This window comes from Apostichopus japonicus, chromosome 16 (assembly GCF_037975245.1).
Source record: "Apostichopus japonicus isolate 1M-3 chromosome 16, ASM3797524v1, whole genome shotgun sequence".
Classification (NCBI taxonomy): domain Eukaryota; kingdom Metazoa; phylum Echinodermata; class Holothuroidea; order Aspidochirotida; family Stichopodidae; genus Apostichopus; species Apostichopus japonicus.
In genome coordinates this window covers 35311320-35336037 of record NC_092576.1, presented here as the reverse complement: position 1 = coordinate 35336037, position 24718 = coordinate 35311320, and the positions used below count along the sequence as shown (strand labels likewise).

Here is a 24718-nt window from a genome sequence, read left to right as displayed (position 1 = left end):
TATCCACTCAGATACCATTATTCGATCATTAAATCATTGTTTTCCGTATTATTTATTTCTTCATCTTCTTTATTTAATTCACTGGCGTGGGTGAGTTGACTTGCATTTTTTTAACATTTAACAAACTGAATTAATGTATATAATATCGTGAAGATATTTTCTTACGCAAGCAAGGAAGATTAACTTCTAAAATAAACTCATGACATTTGTTTTCGCTATATATTTTTCTCCCAAAGACGACTTCAATATCACAAAATAACAGTTTTCTACTAACACTGAGCATTTTCTTAGTAATCTAGCAGTTTACGGGAGAAAAAAAAAATAATCGTTTCCTTTCGTACTAGATGTAATCATTTCACATTATGTATATATGTAGAAAATAATGACATATTAGATAATTGCATTTTAATATTCTTTACCAATGTACTCAGAACGTTACTCACATGTTTAAGACTCCGCTACCGAAGCTGTCGTTCGTCAATTCCGTGATGGAATTTTCAAATAGATATCTTCAAACATAAAATACTATGAACTTGGTTGGTTGTACATAACGACATCAATACAAACTATAATAAAGATACGGCTTACATGATATTAACATTTTTGAACATGTATTCCTTACTTAGCTTCCTCTCCGCATTAACGACTTTGTTTCATGGCCTACAGTAATGAAATTAAATTGATTGTGTGAAGTTAAATTAGACGATAAAATAATACAGAACTTAGCGTAACTTAACTAATAATTTTCCACTTACACATCTTTAATAGTAGCACTGCTGAATGTTTGTTCCCCTATAAATTTTATAGAATTGCCGTTGAGAAATCTGGACAGGAAAAAATTAAAGAATAGGAAACATATTTGATTGGACACTCGGCTGCCAGAAACTACATAAAACTGCAAAAGTATCAGGTGTTTACGGCGACGCGTTGTTTCGTAAAAATTATTTCCAGTTGGTTAGCATCGTGTTTGGTCTCTATATTAAGAAAAATATGTCACCAGAACAGAACTAGAGTTGTTCGATACAGGTAACAAACGCCTACAGTGGAATTACGACCTTCCCTACCGGTTTCAAACTTCTGGACATACACTCAGCGTCCGTATTCTAGTAGTTAGGGTGTCCTCATATAAAAGCGGGAGGCCCGGGTTCGAAACTCGGTAGAGGCTGAAAGTTGTTCCACTGTTCTGGATTTTCCAATTCACTGCAGCTTCAAAGATATATATTTATAAACTTACATCTCTGTTAGTTTTGGCAGTCCAGAAAATGACGTGTTGCTTAGGAAGCTAAAGTTATTCCTCTGTAACAGCAAATATTGTAGTTGGTGATAGTTTTTATTTGTTTTCCACAAACCATCTAACATAAATATATATATATATATATATATATATATATATATATATATATATATATATATATATAATATAAATATATATATATATATATATATATATATATATATATATATCATAGAAATTGATAAGGACAGAACGCTGACACAGTGTATTGCCGTGTGTTTTAGCAGTGAAGCTTTGAAAATCAGTGAGGGCGCTTTCTGTGTACGGCAAAAACCCAGATCATCTGTACGTCTCCATACATACAGTGTGTATTCTACTCAGAAATTGAATTTCTTTTGACCCGTTTTTTCGAAAGAGTATTTAAACTTTTCACAACAAAGACATGCTATGACGACCAGAGTGGTAAGTACTTTACTTCTGACTAAAGAACCAACTTTAAAAAACTTTCTTTCGCCTGTAATGACTCGAGCAAGTGGAGCGACAAATCGAAGTTACAATGCAGTAACGTTTAGCGCAGCCCTAACGCAGCAATACCATTGACATTGTTATACTAGGTCTAGTTCCTAAATCCCACAGCCTAGACAACAGTTCTAGTACTAGCTCTACTGTAGGCCTAGTAAGTATTCAAGTAGACCAACATTAAGCCCATTGCAACTAAAATCTTGGACAGTGGCTTATGTGTTGGAAAATGATCTGCTAATGGAAAGAGCTTTCCATAATAGAACAATCGTAGGTTGAAAATTTCTCCTCAATCTTCATTATCACGTGATATCTGCGCAGATGGTGTTCAGCAAGTAACTCTGGAAACAAAATTAACAAATTATTTCTTGGAAGGAGATTACCATCATTTTGTGTCATAATGAGATTAAAATCAAGTTGTTCTACTTGCTAATTTTGAGATTTTCTGTTTTTTTCTCTCCAGACCCAAGTCGAGGAATTCTGAATTGTATTGGGAACAATGAACTTATGCTACTGTGTGGATTTATATGGTCAAACTAGCTATTTTGTGATCAAAGATTGAAAGAGCTGGATGGGATCTGGAGTAAAATAGTAATCCACAAGCAAGTCTTGTTAGAAATGAATTCACTGTGATGAAGGAATGTTATTGTATGTTGTTATGGTACCTGAAGTTCCTGAACAACAAATCACTGAATTGGACAAAGTTCTCTGAAAACACTTGATGATGGCACTTTTAATCCTCTTCTGTCCTTGCATCTTAGCAACAGTGAATACCTTTGCACATTTACAGCAGAATATGGATGGTCTTTAGCACTGTCAGAGATGGATTCAAATAATGATTCTGCACATTTTAAAAAATGACAAGGTGGTACCCATTTTTATCATTATTGAAAATAATTTTGGTCTGTTCACCATCTGTGAGAATATTAACATAGGAATCGAACCTACTTTCAAGAATATCCAAGATAACATGGGCAGATACAGAGGATGGGTTTCAATCCTCCCCCTTTTGAGTCTGTTCTGTTCAAACAGTGCTATATTGAATGTCTATCTCCTTTGATCACATGTATATTAATCACCCCTAGTGAGACAATCAGTCCTGTCTATTACTCCTCTCACTGGTAAGATAACAGTAAGTCATAGAAAGGGTCAGAGGTTATCACTACTTAGAGAGCTGTTTGTTTATGTGGTCACTCACATCCTGGTAGCAGTAGAGAGAAGAAGTTTAATAGATTAGAAAACAGTGTAATCTTGTGTGTTGACTTATTTTTCAATTATCCTTGGAACATTATACACCCGGCTCTTGTTTTATGCAACTTTTAATGTCTGGAAAGTGTCATTTCTGGTACCTGAGAGGCTCATGGCAAACATTTTTCTTTCTTGTATTATTTTAGTGCCATCCACTTGGACTATGTCATAGTTGTCCCTGGAAAATGATGTGGAAAAGCAACCCCTCCCCTTCTAACACATAGCTACTTTTGTTTAATACTTCCATATTAGTTTGTGCATGCAGTTTCCAGTTTAATGTTAATATTGCAAAGTGGGTAGTAGTTTATGCAGCATATCATATCCCACCTTATCAAGTGAGAGTACATACAGTTTGATGGATGTCTACATTTAGTCACAGTCATCAAAGGACTGGATGCTACAGTAGCACGAGTAGTGGCTTGAGTGTTGTTTTAACGTTTTACCTACTGTACAAGGCTTTGTCCATGCATGGTAAGTGAATATCATTAGACCTTAAAATCATAGTTGAGTCAATTTAGACAAAATAGCCTATAGATTTACTGTCCATCACAGCATACGTGGCTAGGTTGATCAGGCGATTGGCCTACCTCAAAACTTGGATATCTGGCTATATGCTATACTGCTTATGCCCTTTTGCCACAATTTACAGTGTTTGGAGTACATTGCAATGGAGAAATGCATTTGAATATTGGTACAATAGACTGAAATATTCTAGGCTTAAGTTATGATCTAAGCTAACCTAAGTTTCACCAGGGCAAGGCTACGTCTACGTACATAGGCCTAGCCTAAGTTAGCCTAGCCTATGTCCCTATTATTGAAGTGATAGGCTAAGCCCAGGACATTAACAGTCATCCCATGTTATTCTGGTATGTGGATCTATCGTTAGGGATACAGTTTTAAGAAAAGTGAGGTTGTGAATATTTTTGTTATTAGGAATTTGTCATATCGCATCCTAATTAAGGACAACCGTGGCCGGTCTAGGCTTACTATATCCCGGGTCACGTAATTTTTTTTTTCCAGGACGAACGTGGGTTTCAGGTTTTTCTGGAATTTACAAATTCGTGTGAAATCAGGGTTAGGGTTTAGAAAGTGGGTTAGGGATCCAGTTCCTACGAAAATGAAGGATTGTGGTTCATAATCTGGGGTCAAAACTAGGAAAAAATATTCACAACATGTTTTTTGAAAAAGCGTCACATGTTTGGCATCCAGGGATTTGATTGGCCGATGCCCACGTTCGTCCTGGGAAAAAAAAACGCTCCCGGGTTCGTGAATAACAATACAAAAAATTAGCAGACGACACTAGTAAATTATTTAAGTTTCCTATGTAATTGCTTCTTTTATCGCTTCCTAAGAATTACAAAGTGAAGCTACAGTCCACTGCGACATTTTCGACGATTTTGCAACCAAATGCAACACGCGATATCACCATTTCGAGTAATTCATGTCAACTTTATCACTTTAGTTTAGTCAAACACGTAGGGTTTGTATTACGCGCCGGTTCCTTCTTGCCGTACACAGAAAGCGCCCCCACTTTATGAGTGGCTTCAGTGTATGTCGCATGACGTCATTCTATCCTTATCAATTTCTATGATATATATATATATATATATATACATATATACATATATATATATATATATATATATATATATATATATATATATATATATATATATATATATATATATATATATATATATATATATATATATAATAATGCACTTACATCTTTCTTAGATTTTGCAGTCCAGAAAACGACGTGTTACTAAGGAAGGTAAGGTTATTTCTCTGTAACAGCAAATATTGTATTGCAGTCCGTGATAATTTGCATTTGTTTCCCACATGCCATCTGGAATTTCTGACAGTCGATTTTGTGACAGGTCCCTGTTGAAAGGCAATAATCAATTAAAACATGTTATTTACTTGCATGCTACGGAATGCATTGACATGTAGATGTGCTAAAGCAAAGGGAATAGCAAATTTAGTATTTGCTTAACCAAGAGTACAAATTGCAACAATTGAACAACCATGAATGTAATGAAAAAAAGAATTGTATAAACTATATTCTAAGAGAAAAATCTAAGAAATTGCTGAGAAAAACAAAGTAGTAAAAAGTAGAAGAACTATTAATTACGAGTAAACATTTTGCAACCAAATGCAACACGCGATATCACCATTTCGAATAATTTATGTCAACTTTTTCACTTTAGTTTAGTCAAACACGTAGGGTTTGTATTACGCGCCGGTTCCTTCTTGCCGTACACAGAAAGCGCCCCCACTTTATGAGTGGCTTCAGTGTATGTCGCATGACGTCATTCTATCCTTATCAATTTCTATGATATATATATATATATATATATATATGTATATATATACATATATACATATATACATATATATATATATATATATATATATATATATGTATATATGTATATATATATATATATATATATATATATATATATATATATATATATATATATATATATATATATAATAATGCACTTACATCTTTCTTAGATTTTGCAGTCCAGAAAACGACGTGTTACTAAGGAAGGTAAGGTTATTTCTCTGTAACAGCAAATATTGTATTGCAGTCCGTGATAATTTGCATTTGTTTCCCACATGCCATCTGGAATTTCTGACAGTCGATTTTGTGACAGGTCCCTGTTGAAAGGCAATAATCAATTAAAACATGTTATTTACTTGCATGCTACGGAATGCATTGATATGTAGATGTGCTAAAGCAAAGGGAATAGCAAATTTAGTATTTGCTTAACCAAGAGTACAAATTGCAACAATTGAACAACCATGAATGTAATGAAAAAAAGAATTGTATAAACTATATTCTAAGAGAAAAATCTAAGAAACTGCTGAGAAAAACAAAGTAGTAAAAAGTAGAAGAACTATTAATTACGAGTAAACAAATATGATATGCAGCTGAAACCGTTTTTCCCAAATGCGACTACATTTTGCCAGCGATTATTGCGTCCTTTACACATAATAAGAATTCCACGCAACAAGTACTTCAGATGCTTATGTGCTGACATGTTTTTTGAGCACTGTTAGTAAAGGTTTCAATTACTGACAACTTACCAGAAACCGCATAAACAAAAATACTAATTTGAAACGATATATATATATATATATATATATATCTATATTTGTGTGAGCGGATTTTCCTTACAAGTAACTAATCAGCTGTAATTCACTAAAGACGTCCACTGGCAAGGATGTTATGCGATTCCCCGATAACGTCCTATAAATAGAACGGAAAAGAAACGGAATAAATCATGGCGTGTTGCTTAAGAAAGTCGTAAGTTCATTCGAAATGAGAATGCAATTGGCTCATTTCTTCTTGCCATTCGGTTTCTTTTGTATCTTTTACCGTGGACTTAGCTACTCTGTACTACTGTAATGATACAAAATCACAAAATGAATGCTCAATTTTCTTGAGATGGATTGAAAGTGTCTTGATTTAGCGACATAAATACTTTTGGAGTGCTCTATTATTTTGTTCATTTGATTTTCAAATATACTCAAAAGTGTTACCAAGTGCCATGTTAACATTGCTCACGGTTACTATTGTCTGTATATTTGGAGACCTGAATTAAAAAAATATCAATGTAAACAAATAACTAATTGATAGACCTCTAACGGTCTAATGTAAATAACTAACTGAAAGTATAAACACATCAGTACATTCAGATGATTTATATGAACATGCTGAGTAAACATCGCAGTATAACGCAACTAACTAACCATTAAAACATAGACATTTAATGCGGAAAAGTGTACTTAGATGGTTACGCTTGACTGATTAACGTAGCTGCACTGTAACGCTTATTACTAATATGAAATGATCATAGTTTGGTTTCCCCTAATGTTAACAAACACAACATAGAAAACAGATATACATATTGTATAGTGTCCTCTTTAAAAGAAAAATTATCAAAAACAAGTTTTATGACATAGTAATACCAAATTAAATCAATGTCAACAGTTAGAGTTACCTCTCTTAAATCGCCAAATCATGGATTTGTGCAGCATTTCGTATGATTTTAAAGTGCAAATAAAAGAGTTCGAATGAATCATGGAGCGATCTAACCAATCACTAATGGATTAGAGAAGGTTGATAAGTGTTATTAGACAATAGCAGAGAGATACGATAAGACTCATAATTGACAAATTAGGAGTACTGTTTTAGAAAACATATTTTAATTTAGATGTAAATGCATATGCATGGAATGAAATACATCGTTGGCACTCACAAATAGTTGATCGACGTTAGCCCATGGAAGTAAGCTTTGTTCAATATCTCAAAGTTGTTATTCGACATAGTCCTGTTTTGGAAAACAATGTATGAGGATTATGTCAATGAAAAAGTTAGACGGAATTATATTAGAATGTCCGCAGCGCGATACTTTTTTCTAAATAGAAATCACCACTGGGAGTTTTCTTCTTACTCTGGTAGGAGGGGCAGGGCGCACGTACGGAAATCAACATACATTCTCAAAAGCATCCCTGCAATTATAGTGTGCCTGCAGTACAGACGTTTTGTAGTATCAAGCTTAATTTCTCACGCAGATCACGTGAATGCCCTAGAAATGTCCACAATAGTTGGTAAACCTCAAAAAGTAAGATTTGTAATGTAGCTGCGGTCATTCCAGCAAATGTCTGACCTTTCAATACCCAATTGGACTACTGTACAAAATGTGCTGTGTCCCACAGATTATTATTATTACGCCGTTATTTATATAGCGCATAATCCACAAGTTCTATGCGCTTTAAAAGTAACCCTGGTCATTGGTAACTTGTTACATCTACACACCAACGTGTGCACAATTCAAACAATCTCTCCTGGGCACAACAGTGCATCATAGCCACGTGTCCCCTAGGGCACTTCCCATAGGGTGCAGCCACGAACCGGCGCACACAACAATATTTACAAGTCACTTCGCAAGTCCCCATTTATACACCTGGCTGAAAAGAGGCACTGTGGATAAAGTGCCTTGCCCAAGGACACAACGCAATGATCTGGCCATGGCTCGAACATGTAATCCTTAGATCACAAGTCCACTGCCTTAACCACTTGACCACAACGCCCTCATTAGCATCTACTAATTTATGTTCCATTATTGTACTTCATCGTTCCAGTAACTTATTTACCTATTTGAGTTTATGTGCTTACTATCTTGCTTCGAATCGCCCTGCATGGTACGATCAGAAATTCAAATTAAGCGAAACGATTTATTAAAGATTTTAATTTCGTTTTACGTTTTAAAGCATAAAGCATGTTCATTAAGCAGAAATGTAATAAGTATATTGTACAATGAACTTCGATGATGTTCAATTGCGACGTAAAGGGAAAAGTGACTCATTTTTATTATAACAATAACAACTATGTATACCGTTACGAGCGCCACGTAATAAACATCTGCCATTAAACTCAAAAAAAAATATTGTATTAATAATATCCAAGCGCCGACTCTACCATTTTACTGAATTGAAATCCCTCATGCAGATCTCCTTTGTATACTTACAGATACGAGACGTTTGGGGTTGCTCGGAAGAATCCAGTTGGTATTGTCGAAAGTTGATTGTACCCAAGGTGTCTGGGAAGATAAATAACATTCGGTCCTTACATTGTAAGAAAGCATGCTCAGCAATGAAGAATACGTGGAAAGTTGAATCGACTTTCATTTGCATAATTCATGGATTTACTTACAAATTTCTGAGACCAGAACAGTTGGATATTAAATCTTCGGGTAAGTACTTCAGTTCATTGTGCGAAATATCTCTGATGTAGTAAATAAATAAAGCAAAAGCGGTATAGCAAAATCAAAATTGGTCAATTTAAATGAATGAAATGTGAAAATCACTGTTTGGTGATAGACTGAACTTGAATAAATCGTTTACAAAATGTTGTATTACAATATCTGAGACTATGTTGTCAAATGGTTGAATTAAGTTTGACAATCTACAGAAGTGGACACATAAAAATAAATATTGTTTTCTTGTACAAGTATCATACATCAAACTCAAATTAAAACATCTGTATAAACGGAAGTCAAAACCGCATAATGTTTATACTTGCAAGTCGTAGACAGACGAATGTCAATCAACTGTTGTTTAATATGCTACTCTATTTATTAATTGATCTGCCTATAGATAATATAAAAAGATAAGATGATGAGGTTTAAAATAACAACTTTACTGAACTTCAGAGACGTATTTATCTTATAATTAATAATCGGGCATATTCAGTGCTATCTTCATATTTGCATCTGTATCACTCATAATGAAGTTAAAACCGAATAACGTTTCTACATGCAAGTCGTATGACAGATGTATTTTAATCAGCTGGTGTCTAATATGCTACTCTAACTATGTTGATCTGCCTCTAGAAGATGTAGGAAGATAAGGCGATGGGGTTAAAAATAGACAACTTTATTGAACTGTAGAAACGTATTATCGTAGAATTCATATTAGTGCATATTCAATGCTACTTCTATATTTCATAGAATGACTTGAGTAATATTTCAGCCTGAAATTTCCGTAGTGCAACTACAACTATTCCACAGGAAGACATTCAGCTTTGAAAATAGCGAATATAAAAAATTTCACTTTTCATGTGATTTCTGATGATGATGATGATGATGATGATGATGATGATGATGATGATGATGATGATGATGATGATGATGATGATGATGATGATGATGATGATGATGATGATGATGATGATGATGATGATGATGATGATGATGATGATGATGATGATGATGATGATGATGATGATGATGATGATGACGATGAAGGCACATTACTGGTGGTTTAGGTGTTCATGCATCCTATTTTTAGTGTCATACTCATACCATATGATAACCAAAGTATTTTTTTAACTTCGTGTAAACAATGGAGCACCCACGTATTCGCATTATACAGCATTCGTCTTCGAAAGTTGTGCAATACACTAAACAGTAACAAAGAACTACTGTTTTGCCTCAAATGACCCTCTAGAAATGTCATCGTTATTGTGCTAATTAATGTTTCTTATTTTTTATTTTTTTAATCCTAAGAGACGGAATGCCAGAAGTTCATACAATAGTAAGGTTATTAGAAACTAACAAATTCATTAGATTCTCATTGTTTCTGAAGATCCCTTGCTGGAGTTCACTAATTTGGTTGCGTGAGATGTCACTTCGGGCAAAAACACAGAAGAATAAAGATAGTCACGCACAAAAGAAGCAGATATTTTTTTTAAGAAAATTCACCCAAGAAAGAACCTGGGCAGAAAAGCCAAACAACCAAGTGACTGATCCGCTCTCAACCACAGTCCCCTTGCATGGCAACTTTGAAAATCCTATCGTGGCCAGGGATGTATAAAACTTCCCCTAAAAAGATAACGTATATCACACATGATCTTAACCAAAACGCAGAGAAGCGACTTAAATATAATCACGCACACACAAAGCGCATACAGATTGTCATAACTTATTTAATATTTTGTTTGTAGAACAGAAACAAAACGATAAAATAAAAATCGTTAATGAAACTGTTCTGGAGGCAATGAAACAGTTTTAGTAAGGTAAACCGACTTTTAGGTTATCTGGTGTTCTAATTGAGGTATAGATTAACGTATTGATTAAAATAGAAGTTTAATTGTAGAAATTGCATCGATAAACATTGAATATTTGATATCTTTTCTCAAAGCCGCTGGTTGTGATTTTTGTATTAATATTCTATTGTTGAATGTTCATCAATTCCAAAAGTATGTTTTAATATGTTTATTTACTTAGGTATTCATTCATTCTTGTGTATAATAGCTTCTGCTTTCTTTAAATACATGAGTCTGAAATACATTTTCCTCCCATAAAATTCTCTCCCAACTGCTCCCCTACCCATTCCATACCCTTCCCAACCACCTACAGAATTAAAAAAGGTGCCTAAAATAATACATATTCATGAAAAATGACTTTGTCGTCATATATTCGAGCAACAACATGAAACATGTTTTTGGACATGTCTGAATAAATGAAACACAATGTTTGACAACAGTTTTAAAGAAGAACAAACATCGTTGTCATGTTCGAAGTTTTCCAATATAAAGTCTCGGATAGATTGAACAGTTTGTTGTCTGCGAGATTCCTGCGAAGAAAAAGGAAAACGAAAGTTGACAAACAACTTCAGAATACCACAAAAAAAGACGTATAATGAGAAACTTCCATCACAACACGTTTAGCACAGGTAAACTTAATCCATTTAAAGGAATAAGCAGAGTTTTTTTAATTAACTTGAAGAAAACGAAAATCGGTGACGAATTTGGGAACCATTATTTTGTTCAACAACCCCTATATACTGAATGAGTTTGAAAAGCTGTCATTTACAATAGCAAATTCAACCAACATTAATTACTAATTTCACGTACCTTCACGGACACTTAACGAATTTGCTTTATATGCAGTACATATGATATGCGTTTGAAATTCTCATTTAAAATGTGTTTACATTTGTCGAAAAGCTATTTCGTTTCCACGATATAGTCATTTAAAGTTTTGAAACTCATTACAATTTTAACGTTCAGTATTGCGCTCATCAACATTTCTTATTTTGAGCCTTAATAAGTTAACCCCCTATTACAAACGCACATATACGATTTGAGTTGAAATGTTCAACTTTGCAAGAAAGCAAAAATTACCTAAGGCTCAAATCCTTGTTTCAGTGTCTTTGAAACAAGATATTGAATATAAATTTAATATAACTCCCATAGCTTTCAATTTTGTTGCATTTATGAAAGCATCCAAATGAATAGAAGTCAAATGGTTCATTGATAAAGAAAGAAATTGAATGAGAAATATGAGAGCATCCCGGATGATAACGCATTTCTGTACGTGAGCAATATAGTGATACAACCATAAAAATACACACATCATGTTAACTATTACTAGTCTAACTAAAACATTTGTATGCTTAAAAAGATGAAAAATGTTTCATCTCTGCTTTCAAGATAGTAAGAAATCTTTGCTTAAAGTTTGTTATGATGACATGAAAGTTTGACATCAATAATATACATCGGAGGACATTGATTTAATAATGGGTGAATGCAGTAAGAAAGATAATGACATTTTGTTTTTCAATTAAATGATCCAAGCAGTGGAACAAACTAGATTTGTATTTTGATATTTGACTAAAGCAAACCTATTACAGAGCACCCGATACGCATTGCTGGTACAGAAAATATTGTTCATGTCTTGTAAAAAAAAAAGGTTACCGTGTTACGAGCACAAAGAAGAAATTATTGATGAACGGTTGCGGGACATGAAAAGTAGTTGCTGTATCAGCTATGGTTGCCAGATGTACAGCGACAGTACATTTCGCAGAATTGCAACTGAAAAACGCAATAATATCAAACTTACATTTTCGTAACATTCGAAGGGATGTCCTTAGGGACATCGTATAGGCTTCTATTAGAACAGTCCATTACGTAGTAGTTCAATGTTTTACGACAAAGGCATTTTGCAATATCCCCGCATACCGTTCCAGGAACTTTAAAGGGAAAATATGTTACGTGTATATATATATACAGGCGCGTATCCAGGATTTTCTAACCCGGGGGGCGCGAATTACTATCTAAGCGGAGCGCCACCATCGGTTGGCGCGGAGCGTACAAGAAAATTTCTGGTTTTGATACCCCCAGATCACCGGAAATGGCACTTCTCGGGCTTGAAAATGAGCAACCAGATGTACACTTTTGCCTGAGAACCAAGTATTTCCCAAAAGTTTTTTCCCCCCATCCATAACCTTTTTGAAGATTGTCACCAGTCACATCATGTTCGACCTCATCGCATGTCCTATGGATCATTGCTTTTGTAGGTGATTCTACGTCACGGCCCACAATATCCGAAAGCCCTACTTTTCAAGGTTTTAAGCCCATTATTTGTTGAGAATTTGAAAATTCACGTTTCTCGTGAATAAAATCACTTCAAAACATACCCATAATGTTGCACAAAATTCAATCTATGGACAACCAATATAGAAAAAACCTCCTTGAACCCCTAAAAGACAGGTCAAAATTGCACGAGTAGAGGAAAGTATGATGAAGAATGTTTGTCAGGAATTTTTTTTGAAAATTCAGACACAGTTAATTTATTGGTGTAGAAATATTGCAACCTCTTATAACTTGGTTGAAGGAAATGAAAAATAGCAGATATTTCCGATATCAGGTATATCGAAACCGAACACTACACACATAGGCGTAGGTCCCGTAGGAGTGCCCCCCGCAACCAAATTTTTCCCATTTTCTTCGGGCACCTACTTAAAGAAAAATAAATAGCAATGAGTAGCTTAAATATGATCTCCTTGGTAATTAAAATAAAGTTGTAAGCTTGACCGACATTATTACTGTAAAAGAGAGTTTTGACATAAATGGATCTGTATGGTTTTTCTCCATCTACATAAGACATTTGGTTGTTTACATTAGCATCCGGCGGTATACTGTGTAACTTTCACGGACCGTAAGGCACATGATGCCATGCAATGTAATGACCGATGCTTGCTTGTGTGATATTGGCATCGATGTATTGAACGCGCGCTTTTCGCGCGAAAAATTTTGGCCTTTTTTCGTTACAGCCCCCAAATCCAATTGGGCTCCTACGCCTTTGACTACACACATAGACAGTTTTTGAGGCTGTTCATCGTGGAACATGCATTTCAATGCTTACTGATACGATGTTATATCTGCTCTTTGCTTTACAAACTCGAACAGGCGTGTAGCGAGTAATTGCCAAGGGAGGGGCGAAGCCGGTAGGCAAACTATCTAAGCGAAGCGCCACCATGTGTTGGCGCGAAGCGTACAATAAAAATTTTGGCCGAAAATGCCTCCCAGATCGCTGGAAATGACACTTCTTAGGCCTTGTAAGTTGAATCTAAGCATTGTCTATTTTGAAATTACTAGCGATGTCATAAAGAAAATTTGCTCGGGGGGCGGGGCGGTCGCCCCCTTCCCGAAATGCGTCATGTTCCCCGACGACTCGGTCGAGTTCAAGTCCAGCCACAGTTGGTTCCATATAGCACAATCGTACAATTGTTTAAGGCGTCCATACACACACACGCGTTATCATAGACCATATATAGTATTTATATAGATACATTAGTGAGAGAGGAAATATGGAAACGTCAAAAATGGAGTTGTCGGTGTAAGGGGTAGGGTGAGGCGCACACCCGCTCCGTAATCCTTGATCTGTCACTGGCTACCCTGTGTATATAATAGGGATCAGCGCTTTAACTATGACTGTTCCTCTTTCTCTTCCCGAGGTCTTGGCTCTCTTTTACTCCCTCCTTTTCTCATTTTTCTCTCTTTTTCTTTTTCTTTTCCCTTCCTTCCTCTCCTCCTTTTCTTTTTTCCCCCCTCCTTTTCCCTTTTTCTTCTCTTTTTTTTCTCTCCTCTTTTCCTTACCCGGGGGGCGCGCGCCCCCAACGCCCCCCCTGGATACGCACCTGATATATATATATATATATATATATATATATATATATATATATATATATATATATATATATATATATATATATATATATATATATATATATATATATATATATATATATATATATATATATATATATATATATCGAAATACTGCGTTGCATAGGATAGAGATACATGGAGATCGGAAACTTGGTTGATACTATGCAAAAGAAATTGAAATGGATTGTTCTTAGATGCGTTGCATTGCTTTTATATTCAAGTTGGTTTATTTCATTTTTGTAGCAATACCGCTTGAAATCCCATGTTGCTGTGATCACTTGTGTATGTTTTTCATAGATACTAAAAGACAATAATCAATATAAACCCTGCTATTTTATCAATTGCCATTATTGCAAAGTATGTACTAATTCAATATGATTGCAGTTAGTGACGCACCATTTAACAACTTATACACTTAAACAAGATACAATAACAAAGTCACGTAGAAGTAATTTAATCCTTCAATATTACCTTCATTTCCTTTCACAATGATCTCAATGCCAAGAGTGTAAAGGCAAAGCAATATAGTCAAACTCTTAGCTTTCTGCAAAAAAAGGAAGACATATTCACCTTTCGTTTTCGAACTAACAATGAATGAAACAATCCTACTCTTGATAAAAGGAAAGAGGAAGCTTCCTCCAGCCTTTCAAACTTGCGAAAGTAAAAGAAAAATGAGCAGTTATGCCACGATGTAAATTTCAGATCTAAGTAGCCACGCAGCACTTTTGAAATAAGCCAACACCAAAATACCACAGTTTAGAGTATATACGTTAGAACGTGAATTTTGTGAACATCAAGGTTGCAACTGCCATTTTATATGAGGGGGGCTATAGTTGTCGCGTCTTCCTAGGCAGGTGCTGTACTATATATGTTAAATGGGAAGAGTATAAGTCTTGGTAAAACAAAGTTGAATGACAACCATGCAAAATAGTGTTACGTTGGTACATTTAACAAAATATTGCAAATTTTGTTCTATGTAGGTTGTACCACACATACATATTATGTATTTATCATTTGGAGTTTAAACTGACTGTTAGCAGCCCTGCTCAACTCAGCAGTCGAATTGAATAAAGAAAGAATAAGTGAAAGAAACCAAAAGCTTTGAAGAAATCGAATAAAAATGAAAACAAAACAGGAAACGTCTCATATTGTTCAGCCTTAACTAGCACACTTGTTAATACCTTTAAAACATGAGTTGACTTATGTCGTTTGAAGAAGTACTTCATTGCACCTCAGTATGCATGGAAACCAAATGGAACATGTTCTTATATCTCTGTATTTAAGGCATCCAATACTTTTCATAGATCATGTAAATATCGTGATACCATCACTTCTGTTTTGTTTGCGTTAACATTTATTGTGCAATTAATACGTTATGAACAACTCCAAACCGTACGTTAAATACAGTTCTTGTACCTTAGATGTTATCGAACATGTGTTCTCTCACCCGCACTCTTGACATACTTGATACTTGACATTGATTTTCATTCAAATGTTCAAAATACCATTTCTACTCACTTGTACGTTAATACATCGTTGCTAGTTGTATGGATATTTCAATGTTTGCATTTTCAAAATGGGCCCACGGTACTGTTGATAATATAATCGTGACCTAGTGTCGTATTCGGGACATTGCAGTTCTATTCGAGACAATTTTGCTCAAGTGGCTGATTGCGTAGTCGGAGACTAATGAGGTCATCATGTCTTAGAGCTGAGGGACCTATGAGTTATTCTTTTATGTCGTTCCTTAGACAATCTTTGCGTAAGCCATAGCCTAATATCGTATGCACCATGATTGCGTTATATTGTGTTAGGCTACATAGATCCAGAACTGTCTCATTGACATGTAATACAAGTTGAATAACAAGGTCTAAGAACCACGTCGTAAGTTTCATCTAATCAATTAGGATTCATTCTGAAAAACTACAAATGTAGGTTCGCAGAGTTTGGTGTATTATTTTTATTCTCTACATATGTTTATTGCAACACTTATAGAAATAATTCTAATACGAATACCACTTGTAGTACTTTAAATAATAATGCACGTTATGCAAACGAGTTAAGGTTATTATATATTTTGAGAACAACAGACGTATGTATCATTTTGGTCAAGGTACTTCTAAACCAAAACAAAAGCGAACTGTCGGAAAAGTCCATTCCTTTTAGAAAGACACACAACACTGCAATCTGATTAATTCATGCATGGATGTATGCCTGCATATGATAGCAAACTTTACTCAGTCGTGTTCAAAATCCATGAATGCATTTGCTGCCCACCTGCTAAATCCTGTGGGTGGGTCATTATCGGGTCTTCTAGCGGTACTCTAGGGCAAAATTATAACGAGGTGTGGGTTTGAGGGAAACACGGGTAATGTTTGTCGGTGTCGGAATAAAATACTACTATTATCCGTGCCTGTATTTCGCTACAAAGGTACGATGGTCGTGGGAGGTCTGAGACTTTTTGAAGTTGTTTTTTGATAGCATTGAAGAAATGTTTGTTAAAAGTTGTTTTACCGTATACCAATGGAGAAAAAAATTAGTACGTATGGTCTTATTTATGTTTATGGTACCATAGGGAAAATTTTTATATGTGAAAAGTTCCACAAAGTAAAACATGTTTGGCGTGTTTAGTGTAAACATTATGTTATCAAACCCCAAACAATTCTTAAAATTATTACGATACATCACATTATTAGGCACATCCGCCGTTTACAAAGCTGTGACAAGTTTGATGTATAAGCAAGCTAAATATATGCATCGAAGTCCCCATATAGTTTGTGGTGGGTGTGAATTAGTAGGTGATTTGCTGCAATATATATATATATATATATATATATATACTTTGATAGCTGAAACAAGTGCTCCTCGTCAATTTGCAACGAACTCTTTCTAAACTGCAAGGTGGTTTTTAACATTGTGTTAGTATAGCATATGCTTAGCGTCAAATAAAATAAACCATTAGCATTTGCAGTATGTTACACAACCCAGTGAACTACTCTCTTTAATGACTAACTGATAACTACAAAGCCGTCCACGATATGACTATATTAAACAAAACTAAAAATAAACAATGCATATTTCTTAATCTCTACTTTCTACAACAATCTAGCAACTACGTTATTGTCAACTTAGACAATTACTGCGCTTAAAATCGTACTTAACAAATGAGATATTACACAGCCTTTAGCATGTAATATGTAGTTGTTTTATTTTCTAAAGCCATATAATTTTAATAAATTAGACAAATCCTTTAGTATTATAGTACGTTCATATTATGCAATCATTGCTAACAGACATTACTTTAAATTTTCCGAGTGATACAAACTTTAACTTATGCCCATCGTCGAAACAAAACATGCAGTATTCCTTACATTAGGCAGATAGTCACACCGTTAATAATTACAGTTGATGCTTGGTGGCCTAATTAGCGTTATATGCTATTAATGTAGTTTTCCTTTTGCATTACTCGATCTAAATTATACTGAAAGTGAAAGAGTTTTGATTTCTTTTTGGCGATAACAAAAAAAAACACATTGAAAGTTCAGTCACTCTTGATATGCCCCTGTGTATCACTTTCACTTGCATTTCGTTGATTATTGCCTTGCTGTTTGAACTGTCATTTTATTGGCACAATACGTATATAGATATGGCGTGTTGTGCAAACAGTATACTCACATAACATCCTGTATGCTATGCGTTGTAATAGAATTGAATTTAAAGATATCAATATTGGAAAGGATGCATGGTTTTGACTATGATGTGCGAACAAAAAAATCATATGTCATTGATCTCACCCAACACGCAACAGAAAGATATTTTCATATGTGGCAAGCAGTGTTGTTCGTTATAATATGCTAGCAGCTATATTTTGGTCAAAATAGTATACCCTTGTTTTTTTTTTTATATTGTCGCTTGGCCTATATTTTTCTTTCAAATACCTTCAAACAAGTACAATATTGAAACAATGTTAACAGTCACTTTGGAAAACAATATAAACAAGTGTGTAAGCCTTAATTGTGAGTTTCGTTGCAGTCTTAAGAGGACTCTAAAAAGTAGTTGATTCTCGGGTAGTCACGTTGTGTAGTTTGCCGCTTACACTGCATATTTTGGTGATTCTTCTTGTACTGCGGTGGCATGTTCCCATCTTAGTAGAAAGATACACATTTGGGACGGTTCCATTGTTAACATAGCATACCATAAACGTGTTTTTTTTTCGTGATAATTGCTAAATGGTGATATTTTTGGGGAAATGTAAAGAATGAGTTAGAACATATATTGTTTAAATTTGAGCAAAAATAAATAATTCACAGGTAATTTATAGTTCCTCAAACAACTGCTACCGCTAAAATTAAGAGTTTTGAAAGTTACCTATTTTAGCAATTATAGTTTACGACATTAAAAAAGTGTAATTGCATCACTATAATGTTTTTGTTTTTCCGATACCAATCGCTATGAGTCGTTTCCAACATAATGCTTTCACATGGTTGCACTGCTGCATTGCAATTGTTATCAACGCTACCCAAGAAGACCTTATTTTTGAAAACAAATGCCAGATGGAAACGTTTTTGCATTGGGAATGATTATAAATAGAAAGTTAAATTAAGAACAAGCAAATAAAAAAAGAACAGGCGTGAAAAGTACTGTATTTCAAACATAACCTGATATTGAATGACCTAATGTAACGTGATCAATACGGAATATACCACATATACGGCACACGATGGCCGGAATCAGAGTTATAGCCGTTGTTCAGAAGATAGAGATTGGACAGAAACGAAGGTACTGCAGTGCCATTGATAGGTATGAGGCGTGCCAAACGTAGACGGAAATACAAAAAGAAAATATACAACTAGAGACCATTTCGTAATGCCAAGAACTTCACATGGCGCTCCCGTGCGTTAAATGTATATAATACGGATTCTTGCGTTACGGTTTGGCTGAAAAGGTTTCTTCTTAAGTGTCTCGAATAATTTGAAAATATTCAATTGAAAAGTTCCAGTGATTTTCTGATGATTAATAGCGATCTAATGCTGCTATATTAGTTTATCGTAATCGTTATGTAAAATAATCAAATTTAATAACGCTCAGTTATATAGCAAACACAGTTATTAATTGACATCATTTAAGTACAAACCAACATCTTACAAGTGTGGGTTTAAAAGGTTTCACATCTTTTTCTTTTATCTTACCGTTTGTTGTAAGGACAGCAACATATAACCGTACAATTTTTCTTCTTTTTATTGTAACTTATATAATGTGTATTTTATTGCAGCAGATATGTATACTTCTAATAAAAATCGCATAGCTTCGATTAATAGTTTTGTTATTAAAAATGATCGCACGTACGTATTATTTTTTTATGGAACCCATTGTGTACACCAGATTGGTAATTGACGGAATACATAAATGTTTCAGCTGTTCGGTGTTTGAATATTCTATACCTTTCTTGTATCATATTCGAGTAGGCTCGGATTTCACATTGATTTAGCTTATTATATATAGTCATGTGCAGCAAGGGAACTCTCTTAGAAAGAATTTCAACTCCTAGAAATAGCACGGGACTTTATACACTCCATGACTGGCTGCTGTTTGGGCAACTTATAAGTAACGTAATGGGCAATGGTAGATCAACTAGAACATTTTTCTTTGTGAAATGACACAAGACTTGCATGAAAGTATGTTTGCTGGCGAGATGATGAATATAAACGTGTATACATAAATGTGTCATAAATGAATAAAAAAGGTAAACTATAGCAAAACAGGGTAAAGCAGGAAGACTAGGCTTCATTGATCATATAAATTGCTGACTGACTCATAGTTACCGAATGAACCGTATCCAACGTAAGTTGCTGAATCAGGATTCATAACCAACGCCAACCATGAAAGAACGACCTATCACACTCTGGGCACAACGAAACACGAACCTAAACGGTTAGTTAATGCCCTTTGAACAGCATTGAAAATCTACGTACTTCCAATGATATTTAACAAAGAGGAACATATACGGAATGCCATATGTATCAAAAACTGTCCAAAACTATATAAGCATGTCCAAAATAATATAAGTATGTCCAAAAAATATAAGTATATCCAAATTTATATAAACATATCGAAACTTATGTAAGTATGTCCAAAAAATATTATGAGCATGCCCAAAATAGTATAATAGTGTCAAAAATAATACAAAAGTCTCTAGCGTAACTGCTAGTTTCAACTTTGTAATGAACAGTAAGGCGTTTGAATTTACGCCATATGTTCCAAATTTCAAACTTTTTATTTTGGTATGCTAAAAACAAATACACCATACCCAGCGTAACGTAAGACGATGTACAATTCATCCATTACCGTATTAGTGAGTGTGTTTATATTTAATGATATTTCGAACGAGAACGATTTTATTTTCGAGGAAATATTAGTTGAGGTGTTTCGTAGCGCGAGTGGTCAACCGGACCCAAGGTGCTGTAACTATCAGTGAGTTTAATACGAAGAACCACTGGTGTCCAACACTCCACGCGGTTTAATCACTAATCTTTAGCTGGCGAGTTCTTTCCACGTTTCCATCTTAAAATTTAGTTAAAAGGCGAGAGTGAAGATTAAACGTCGAATACCCCTGTCCTAGGCTTTCTTTCTTTAATCCTGGACAAGTGTCCTAATTCGTTCATGTAGGCTAGCCCATAATTCGCCACCATTACGCATGTGTGATAACTACTGTACTTGTTAGAAAGTTGTTAGCATGTGCATGTTGTACGTATTTTCGCACGTGAACTTCTTTGCCTTCGCGTCAATCTATGAATAATTTCAGCACCTCTAGGCAGGGCAAAACCACTCACATTACGAAGGGATGTGAAAAGGAAAAGTGTTAGGTGATGGTCTTATTTTTACATATTTTGAATTATTTGCGCCACAAAAACAGAAGAATGTTTTCATAATATAATGTCACAATGATAACCATTGTGTCAGTTGATACAGATTAATTCCAAAGAAGGTATTGTAAGCTGATTTTTTTTTCGACATACCAATATAAGAGTTCGATATTTGGAACACATGGCGTGACTTCAAACGCCAAAATGTTTATGTTCACAACACTCGAGACTTTTTTTATTATTTTTCAACAATCTCATATTATATTTGGACATACTTATGTGTGTTTGGACATGCGCATACTATTTTGGACATGCTCATAATAGTTTCGACATGTCTATACAAATTTGGACATGCTCATATTAGTTTGGACATGCTTATATTATTTTGGATTTTTTGCAACATATGGCGTAACCTAAAACTCCAAAATGTTCAACAAAAAATTGAATTAGGCAGTTACATTTGAACCTTTTGTACTATTTTTCGACACTCTTTTAATATTTTGGACATGCTCATATAAGTTTTCGACACTCTCATGTTATTTTCGACATGCTCCTATTTTTTTGGACATACTCATATTAGTTTCGACATGTTTATAAAAAATTGGACATGCTTATATTATTTTGGACATGCTTATATTGTTTTGGACATTTTTGACACATATGTCATTCCGTAAACATGGCTACAATAAAGAAACACTAGTTACATGCGTGTATCTGTTGAGTTTAGTTTCGTTAACGTCTTCATAAACTATATAATATCGTGATTCTTTTGAGTGATGCCAATGTTACATGAAACTACCTAAAACATTTGTCATGTCGAGAATGAAGGAAGGCTATGTTCGGCTACATCCATAGACCCAACTATAGCACAAAATGACTAGATACGACTGCATTGTAGAATCGCGATTTAATGAACTAGCATTAAATGATTGGTACAAGTCCAGCAATTGTGTTCGTAACACGGTAACATGTGTTACTGTACTAGCTACGGGTATTGGGGTATAATTACACAAAACATAGTGCAACATACAGGTAGGAAACGTAATGTAGAGTATGTTATGGACGGAATGATATTAATTACTGTTTGCGCGTAGGTCCGTTAAATGTTTTGGATAAACACAAGTATGTTATTGTCTGAATGCTTCATTCCAACCATCTATGCAAATGGGGTAGTACTTTGGCATACCAATTGTACAACACTATCATTAAAAAGGTTGTTTACGCTGAATAGCGTAGGCTAGTATTGTTATTTGAACACGATTTATACACAAAAAAACTATGCAAAGTCAACTAATGACATAAATATCACAATTTGTTCCAAGAATTAACGACTGAAGATTTCACTTAACCAATATATGTATACTTAATATTGTTGTAATTGTTATTTTGCAGATGTCCAACAATAATTCAGTGTCTCATTTTTACTATTACAAACGAGTTATGTTGTTCATTGACCTTTTAGTCTTGACCACCGTTGGATTTTAATAATTCACAACAATAGTTTCTGACCATTTTATCACGAACTTAAACCAACGGTGACAATGTCTCGATTGCTGAAATTAATAATGCCGAAGTACGCGAGATTTGTCGTGAACAGTTCCAGAACCATAAAGTTCTTAGTTGCGGTCACATCTCCTGCTGCAATCCATGCTGAATAGAATTAAAACAAAGATCACCTCAGTGTCCGCTCTGTAGACAAAATATTTGACAAGCAACTTTACGCCATACTGAAGATACATACATACAAAAAAAAAAAAAAAAAAAATTCTCCACATTGTCAAGATTTTTCCAGTGCTCATAAGATAAACATATGTATTCAATTCGTTTCATTCATTGCATCTGCACCCATTGCGGTACTTTTGCGAGACCAGCTACAATCCATGTGCTTTATGATGAATGTTTGACCTCTTTTCTTCCAAAGTAAAAAACATCTGATGATTTGCTGCTAAGAAATACGAAGAAATAGCTTCGTAGTGGTCAAATCTGCGACTTAAAATGTGTGTTGCAGTAGAAAAGAATGGTATAATGTCATTACTAATATCGTCATACCAATTGCCATACCAATATTTCACAGTGCGATGGTGTTTCATTGAATGAAACAGTTCAATTAGATCACATATTTACAACATGTTAAAAGTCTATATAATACATACTGTAAAATTAAAATTCAAAGGCGTGAAACAATCAAAATGGTATTAACACGTTTTTGTTAAAATTACCAATACTTGTATTCCTATGTGAGCAATGACCTAGTGACTCTTAATAAGATATGTACAAGCGTGTACCGAGCGTTACTATAGCGTAACACTAACATAAATTTACAGTATATTTGTGCATCAATGTTGCTAAATTCAGCGTTAGATTCTCCCTCCAAATGTAACTATAGATAAATAAATGAGATCTTTTTTTCAATGTCCATATTCCTTGGAAATGAAGGATTGGGTAGAAACGATTGATGTATTTATGTATTTGAATGCTTACATCTTATTTATCGTGAAGACAAAATTCATGTCCCACCAGCCACCATTCTTCTCTCTCAAAACGTTTCTCATAAATGAGATACCATTTCTATATTGATGGAGGTTGCTTGATGAAAATAACTAAAAATAACACTGACTACAGTTGTTTTGAGTCAATATAACATTATTTTTAGTAATTAAATCATTAACACAAATTAAAGTGGTGACTATTGAGTATAGTGCTTGAACTTTACATAACATAATGTGTATAGTTTCGACTTTTAACTGCGATCACTAAAAATTCTATTCAGAGAAAGTTAAATCATTTGTCTTTCCTAGCTTTACGCAACCAGGACCAAATTCTACGTCCAATCGTCTTTAGTTTAATCTTTTCCCTAATGAAGCGAAGCAAAACCAGGAGCACTTCACCTGCAAAGTAAAATAGAGATTTTGTCAACGTGGAACCTGATATAACAATTGCAATCAATAATAAATCTTATTGCAGTATTAGGGATTTCAAGTTTTGTAATATATTCATGTATGTAACATTATTCAAAGTAACTGTTGTTTGGGCAAAATGAAATAAAAGATTAGGACACAAATACAAATTTCAGTTGATAAATATGTTCAAATAACTGTTATGAGGAAATACTCGGGCATTGTATCATCCGTCGACCGAATTTTTAATTATGGTTGATTGTCTAACCGGTGTGACGTAATCATAAATAAATATTATATTTATGTTTGCAGGTAATAAATACATCACATGTGCGGTATATGGATAACGAAATATAACATGTTGAGTCAAGGGTTGTGTTGCATTACAGTCACGTTTGATGCGTCTAACACGCGACCAATCGCA

At 34.4% G+C, this 24718-nt stretch overlaps 2 protein-coding genes across 8 annotated transcripts in view; both read right to left on the bottom strand.

The window, feature by feature from the left end:
* Positions 1-24718, bottom strand: part of LOC139982239 (uncharacterized) — an 81986-nt gene that overhangs the window by 38499 nt on the left and 18769 nt on the right. For 2 of the 6 annotated variants that reach the window (XM_071994886.1, XM_071994891.1), the window contains one exon: positions 20642-24285. The exons of 2 other annotated variants lie outside the window; for them this stretch is intronic. In XM_071994886.1, the coding sequence (XP_071850987.1) occupies positions 24179-24285 (107 nt within the window). In that variant the 3' untranslated portion in view covers positions 20642-24178. Of the gene's footprint in view, positions 1-20641; positions 24286-24718 lie in introns of those variants that run through there. 2 more of the 6 variants (XM_071994885.1, XM_071994890.1) reach the window with 1 other exon arrangement.
* On the bottom strand, positions 444-17370 carry LOC139982243 (uncharacterized). 2 transcript variants are annotated; one of them, XM_071994895.1, is made up of 12 exons: positions 15006-17370; positions 12424-12553; positions 11084-11155; positions 10136-10207; positions 8733-8804; positions 8548-8619; positions 7276-7347; positions 6192-6263; positions 5514-5671; positions 4728-4885; positions 756-824; positions 444-509 (listed from the first exon to the last, which is right to left on the bottom strand). In XM_071994895.1, exons 2-9 carry the CDS (start codon positions 12486-12488, stop codon positions 5521-5523), a joined length of 648 nt encoding a protein of 215 aa, XP_071850996.1. In that variant the 5' UTR covers positions 12489-12553; positions 15006-17370; the 3' UTR covers positions 444-509; positions 756-824; positions 4728-4885; positions 5514-5520. The 2 variants fall into 2 exon arrangements, with proteins under 2 accessions (XP_071850996.1, XP_071850997.1); XM_071994896.1 differs by lacking the exon at positions 10136-10207.